This window comes from Gavia stellata, chromosome 14 (genome assembly GCF_030936135.1).
Source record: "Gavia stellata isolate bGavSte3 chromosome 14, bGavSte3.hap2, whole genome shotgun sequence".
Classification (NCBI taxonomy): Eukaryota; Metazoa; Chordata; class Aves; order Gaviiformes; family Gaviidae; genus Gavia; species Gavia stellata.
The window spans coordinates 7,599,680-7,606,304 of NC_082607.1; the positions used below are offsets into that span (position 1 = coordinate 7,599,680).

The 6,625-nt window shown below is 62.9% G+C and overlaps 1 protein-coding gene across 3 annotated transcripts; it reads right to left on the reverse strand.

The window, feature by feature from the left end:
- Positions 1 to 897: 897 nt before the first annotated feature.
- NOX1 (NADPH oxidase 1) lies at positions 898 to 5,627 on the reverse strand. Of its 3 annotated transcripts, XM_059824459.1 has the most exons (13): positions 5,579 to 5,627; positions 4,470 to 4,561; positions 3,763 to 3,873; positions 3,574 to 3,658; positions 3,323 to 3,468; positions 3,061 to 3,242; positions 2,690 to 2,828; positions 2,492 to 2,584; positions 2,073 to 2,308; positions 1,830 to 1,992; positions 1,556 to 1,702; positions 1,219 to 1,343; positions 898 to 1,024 (listed from the first exon to the last, which is right to left on the reverse strand). In XM_059824459.1, exons 1-13 carry the CDS (start codon positions 5,625 to 5,627, stop codon positions 898 to 900), a joined length of 1,695 nt encoding a protein of 564 aa, XP_059680442.1. The 3 variants fall into 3 exon arrangements, with proteins under 3 accessions (XP_059680442.1, XP_059680443.1, XP_059680444.1); XM_059824460.1 differs by lacking the exon at positions 3,763 to 3,873; XM_059824461.1 differs by lacking the exon at positions 1,556 to 1,702.
- Between the last annotated feature and the right edge of the window lie 998 nt (positions 5,628 to 6,625).

Genomic DNA, 6,625 nt, shown 5'->3' on the forward strand with positions numbered 1-6,625 from the left:
TAGTCCAAACCACTCACCTTCCTCCCATCCCCCCAGCACCAGGGCAAGATCTACTCATGGGGTTTTATGTGCTGTGCTGTTCACAGCTGTTCGCAGGGTTGTAAGGGAAGGGCAGGACGGGGAGCTCGGCTTTCTGACCCTGCCGACCAGGCAGGAAGGGCTCCGTATCCGATTGCTGTATCACTTACTGTGCCAGCGTGCTCTGGGAGGGTGGTTTTCCCCTCTTTTCTGCATACGCTAGAGCAGAATTTGTTGCCTCTGCATGAGCTGCATTTGAAGTTTGTGTGGGTGCTGGTGTGTGTCTGGCTCCGGGTGGTGGCAGCGAGCCTCCGCAGAGGAGGGCGTCACCCTGTGCCCCGGGGGGTTTGCTGTGAACCAGCTTTTTTATTGCAGCCCTACAAGGGGGCTGCAATAAAAAGTCCCTTAGCGCCTGCATGGACTGACTCACCACAGAGGCTTTTATTGCAAAGGAAAGTGCGTTTAATTTACCCTTTTATGCAAAGGACTGTGTAATCCCAGAGGGTCACAGCTGGCCCCCAGTGCCTGCTCAGCAGGACCCTCTCCCGTCCCCAGCCCCATCCTGTGGTTCTGCCCAGCCCGCTGGGCGCTCCCACTGCTTCCTGCTGCTCCAGCAGCATCATGGCAGCATGTCCCTCTGGTTTGTCGACAGGGAGCTGTGCAGCACTGCAGGTCCGCTCCCCGCATGGGGACCCCTTGTAGACCAGGTTGAGAAGGCAGCAGGCTTTGAACCTAGAGTTTCTCATGGAGAAGGAGTACCTTGCCGTGTCTTGCCTGGATTCTGTGCACGTGCTCATCCCTGGCCATGCCGACTTGCTCTGGGGTTGAGGCGAGACCAGCAGGGTCGCTGGTCCGCTGGGGTCCCAGCCTCGCTGCCACTTAGAAGTTCTCCTTGTTGAAGTAGAATTTGACCTTCCTGGGATCCAGGCTGGAGTGTTGGTGGCAAGACTTCTGCAGGCTCTTTGCCAAGGCCCCGGGCCCGCAGAGGAACACGCCGACCACCGACCTGTGCACAGCATGGGGCTGTCAGTGCTGGGCAGGCAGCTCAGGGAAAAGCGATTTAAGAGCTTTTTGGGGTGCCTGCAACCTGCGGGGGATGAGCATGTCCCAAAGCCAGTGCTGCCCAGCCTGGTGGTGGGTGCTAGGGAGGAGGGGATGCCTCCCAGCTCCGGCACCCCCAACACCCCGCCTGGCTCTCACCTGGGGTGGGCTGCAGCCACCGCTGCAAACTCGCTGTTCCACATGGGTCGCCCAAAGATGGTTTTGTGCCTGAGGCCCGTCACTGTGTCCGTAGCGGTGTCGAAGCGGAGCGCCACATTGTTGGCCTGGGCAGAGCGGGGATTATGAGGACCCTGGCCACCATCTGTGAGCCCACCTCCAGTCCCTCACCACGGAGGAGCATCCATTGCTGATGCTCACCAAACACTGCTCCGGGACTTTCTGCCTGCAAGCCGTTGACATGCTTGCCATGCCTCTCCTGCCTGTTTGGCCACCCCATGTCCCCCCTTGCAGTCATGCCTGCCCGTGGGCAACTCACAATGCTGGTGTTCCAGCCAGTGAGGAAGAGACGGTAGGTGAGAAAGTCCGCCTTGCCCGACTCGGCCATCTTCTGCTCCAGCGAGGCAAGCAGGTCATTGAACCACGCGAAGGCTCCTGTGTCCCGGCAGAGCCAGTAGAAGTAGATCTGGGATGCAGGAGAAGAGGAATTGCTCAAGGTGGAGCAGAGCAGGAGGGGTGGAAGGATGCAATGTCAAGGGCTTGGAAGCCCAGCATGGAGAAATCCACAGCTAGTCCCGTGGGGGACCCCATACCTTCTTGGTCTTGAGGGTCTGGTCAGCCTGCTGGAACTTGTACCAGAGGGACTTCAGGATGGAGGCAAAGGGGGTGACGCCAATGCCTGCTCCCACCAGCATGGCCACCTCGTACTGGAACACGTCTTCGCTGGCTGTGCCGAAGGGGCCATCCACCTCGATCCTGGCCAAGAGAGGGCCTGGGTAAGAGGTACGGCCTCCCCAAAATTCTGGGATGGCCTGTTTGGACGCTCCCCAGCCTACCTGGGCATCTCCAGCTTCTGCTGCTCGAAGGTGTTGATGAGACACTCCGTCCAGTCCCCGGCTGCCCGGATGTGGATGGAGAAGAAGTCCTCCTCGGGTGCTGAGGTGAGGGTGAAGGGGTGCCACTCCAGCAGGGAGATGGCGGGGCAGTTGACGAAGATGTACTGTCCCACCTCCATGTGGAAGCCCTTCTTCTGCATCTGCAGCTCCAGCACACGGGCTGGGTGCATGATCACCTGTGGGGCAAGGACGGGGCCTCAGTGCCCAGCCTGGCTCCTGTCCCTGGGCAAGGGGCTTTGTCAGCAGCCCCTGCCCGTGGCCCCTGCCCACCTCCCCACGGCCACCCCGGCAAGGAGCTGTGGCACCGGTGGCTGGGAGGGAAGGAGCTGGCAGTAGGCTCAGGCTCCTGCACCACCCACCTTTTTGACAACCACCTTCTGCCGTGCACGCCAGACCCGGAGAATCCGCTCAAAGATGTAGAGGAGGACAGGGGCCAGAACCCACTTCCAGGACTGCAGGAATGGAGGAGACCAAAGGGTTGGGGAGGGCCAGGGCTGGAGCACCCCAAGGGCAAGGGAAGGTCTTCTCCCCCCGCAGCCATCCTGCTGCTGCCCTACCTCAGCGGGGATGCTCCCGAACTCGGGGTCTTTGCAGCAGTCATGGCTGCAGTCCTCATCCTTGTGCACGAGATAATGGGCACAGCGATGGGGGTGCACCTCTTCCATGCTCTCCTCTGTCTGCCCGCGCACCAGCCCGCTGCAGGGAGGCAAGGCGTGAGCCCGGGGGCTGGCTCCTGCCCCCCAGCCAGGGCTGAGCCGCACTGCGAGAGGCCGGCTGGGCTAGCCAGCCCTGGGAATGGGGGGCTCGTGCCCCGCTGGACCCTCTCCGGGGCTCACTGCTCCCCCGGGGCAGGCAGGGCTGCCCCACCGGGGGTCTGCGGCTGCTGCCCCTTGCTGTCCTGCCGTTGGGGAGCGGTGAGGAGCCTTACGCAATGCCGTGGATGACGAGGCCGGCGAAGTAGATGAGGAAGAGGTGGTGCGTGTACCAGAAGACCTCGAAGTAGTTCCTGCGGATGAACTCGGTGGAGGACGTGACCATGAGGATGAGCGCCAGCGTGATGATGACCCCTGTCAGCCCCGGTATGGTGGTGAAGGTCACATACTCGACGGTCTGGAGGGGCGGCAGGATGGGTTAGGGGGCAGGGGACAGGCAGTGGCGGGGGGCGGCTGGATGCCAGGGCTGGTGCTCACCGTCTGGTTGGAGTGGATGGGGTTTAGCCATTTGTCACTGCCTTGCAGGTGCATCTTGGAGAGGACGGCGGGGAGGCTGCCGTCGGTGGCTTGCTGGCTGTGGTTGTAGCGCTCCAGGTTGAAGAGGTGGGCGATGGTGTGCACAGCTGGGCAGGGGACAGGCACGTCACACGGCTGGGCAGGGGACAGGCGGTCACCCTCCTGGCTGCCTCCCAGTTTCCACCGTGCCCCAGCCCAGCGCGGGGTGGTACCTGTGAGCAGGGCCAGCGCGTAGGCCACCAGCTTGTGGAAGGTGAGGTTGTGGTCCAGCTGCTTCCGCAGCGTCCGCCTGCAGCACTGCGGGGAGAGGCGGCGGCGTCAGGGCGGGGATGAGGATGGGGATGGAGATGGTGATGGGGACGGGGACGTCCGCGCTGGCCGTGCCGCCGTGGGCCACTCACCGAGCAGGTCCCGCGGAGGAAGGAGAGGAGGTTGCGGCAGACGGGCAGCAGAATCAACATGCTGTTGAAGTTGAGGCACTTGGCCGACGCTCGTGCCCACGCCAAGGCGGACTGGGGAGAGGGGAGGGGGTGACCACCACAGTCCCGTGCTGCAGACGGGGTACGTCTGCCTGCAGCCGTGCTGCCCCCCATGGCTCTGCCCAACACGGTGCTGTGCCAGGACCAGGACATGATGGGGCCAAGCAATGCTGAGCTGGGAGGGAGCGATGCTGGACCGGGTACTGGGAGGGAGCGATGCTGGACCGGGTACTGGGAGGGAGCGATGCTGGACCAGGTACTGGGAGGGAGCGATGCTGGGCTGGGCTGGGAACTGGGAGGGGGTGATGCTGGGCTGAGCTGGGAACTGGGAGGGGGTGATGCTGGGCTGGGCTGGGGACTGGGAGGGGGTGACGCTGAGCCAGGAGAGGAGGGGGACTGGGAGGGAGTCATGCTGGGCTGGGGTGATGCTGGGCTGGGACAGGCCAGGGACCAGGATGGGGACCAGCATGGAGGAATGCCAGGCTGGGGACTGGGATGGAGCGATGGGGGGCTGGAAGAGGACAGGACAAGGAAGGGGCATGGGGTGCTGCTGCCCCCACCCCGCTGCAGGAGGGTTCCGAGGGGCAAGCATGCCCGGGCAGGCAGGGTGCCCCAGGGGAGCACCTTACCCCGAGGATGGCCCTGGTGTAGAAGTACCGCTCGTTCCGGTCAAAGAACAGAAAGTAGTACGTGAAGAGGAAGATGTTGATGCCCAGCCAGGCTGCCTGTGGGGGAAAGCCACAGCCTCGTGAGGGACCCTGGCCCGAGCCCCCCCTCACCCTGCAGCTCTCAGGCGTGGGTGCAGCCGGAGGGCATCAGGACAGTGTGTCCCCTCCTGCTTCCTTATGCACTGTGGCAGTATGCACGGGGCTGGGACACAGGGCCAAAGGTGGGGAGAGGTGTGGGAGTCTTGCAAAACAACTGTCTTGTGTATCACCCATGTCTCTGTGCATCACCCATGCACGAGGAAGGAGGAAAAGGGGGGAGGGCAGATCCGGAGCGTGGTCGGGGCTGAGCGGGGCTGCGTGGGGAACACTCTGGGAGGAGGAAATTTTGCAGGGAGCTGGCTCACCCAGCCCCACCGCACTGCCGTCCCCTGCCTAACCCTGCTGCACCCCACACTGGCCCCTCTCACAGATATCAATTTTTTGCAGAGCTCCCCAAACCACTCTGCCTTGGGTTTAGGGTTTTTTTTTTTAAAAAAGTAATTTAAAAAATGAAAATAACCCAACTATCAGCAAACCCCCATTTTCCCATGCATTTGTAGCACCTCAGGCAGTGCTGAGCAGCCAGCACCGTGCCGGCTGGGCAAGCCCCGTTACACCAGCGATGCCACAGCACGGCACCAGCAGATCGTCCCTACGGTGCAGGCTCCTTACCCCGGTGCAGGCTCTCACGGGAGCCTCCGACTCTCGCATGGGTAGAAGAGGCACATGGGAGGCTCCTGGACGAAGTGGCCAGGCAAAGCAGTGGCGTTTCTAAGTTTTGCAGCGGGTCCCCCCCTTTCCTTTGAGTTGTGTTTTCCCGAATTTTTCTAAACCCTATCCCTCCCCTGGTCGCCGGGGCTCTGCAGGTTGGCTGAGCAGAGGAGATGCTTGTCCCTCCCTGCAGCCAAGCCCAGGACAGCCCATAGCCCCCATTTGCCCTGTGAACCCCCCAGGGCCATGCCCAGACCGTGCCACCCATAACCCCCCCTCTGCATCACCCCAGCCCCTCCCAGCAGATGAGCCCCACAAACTCACGAGGACGGCAGCCGAGAACCAGTGGTTGACCAGCCAGTTGCCCATGGTGCGATGTCACTGCGCCCGCCTGCCCGTGCCTGCCGCCGCCCGCCCGCCGTTTTATGGAGGTGGCAGGCGGTGCGGCAGCCCCGGCCACGGGAACGGCACTGCGGGGACTTTCCCCTGAGAAGCCTTTGAGGAAATGCCGTAGGTTTCCAAGGCCACCTTCCAGGAAGGCAGGGCTGACTCCATCTGCCAGCCCCGAAACCAGCCCCCTGCGCCCGCCAGGCACGGCACACCGCTGAGGAGTCCCTTGTGGCCCCACGGCCCGGCGCTGCAGGGCTTTGGGCTGCTCCTCTCGGGTTTTTTGCAATATTTGGGGACAAAAATGGGCTTTTCTTAAGGTTGGAATTTCCTGGTGGGAGGAAGTTGCGGAGGGTCCGTCCTGTGCCGGGCTCAGATGCCCCGGCTTCCCTGGCATCCCTCGCCAGCCTCCCCTGCCCCGGTTTGACAAGAAAACTGCCAAGGGAGAAGTGTCCCAGGGGCATGGCACTCCACTGGTGCCAGGATCCAGCCCGGAGATCCACCCCAGGGAGGGTGAATTAAGACTGAGCGCCCAGCGCCTGAGTACCAGCAGTGCTGCGCCTCTGCAGGCACCCTCAGCCTGGCACCCAGCACCCTTCAAACTGAGCTGACTCCACAAATGGTTTCGGCGGGGGGTCATACTCCTGGTTTGGGCTGAGGACCCCTGGGTCCCATCAGCATGCCCATCGATGTGCGAGCCGCCCTTCCTCTCCTGCTTGCCCTCCATTGCAGGCTCCTGAGCTCCGCAGTGCCCGGCACCGTGGCACCCACAGCTCCTGCTGGGAAGAGCAGCCGGTGCTGGGGCCTCCTGCCCGGAGGAACAGGTTGGGCAGGATTGCTCCTTGCTGGCGTGCCGGTTGCTCCTGGCCCACAGCCAGGACTATGCTGGCGGAGGGAGGTGCAGGATGAGGCCAGCTCCCATTCCGCCATGCTCCTGCATCTTATCAGCTCCATCGCTGGGCTCCCCCCATCCCCACTTC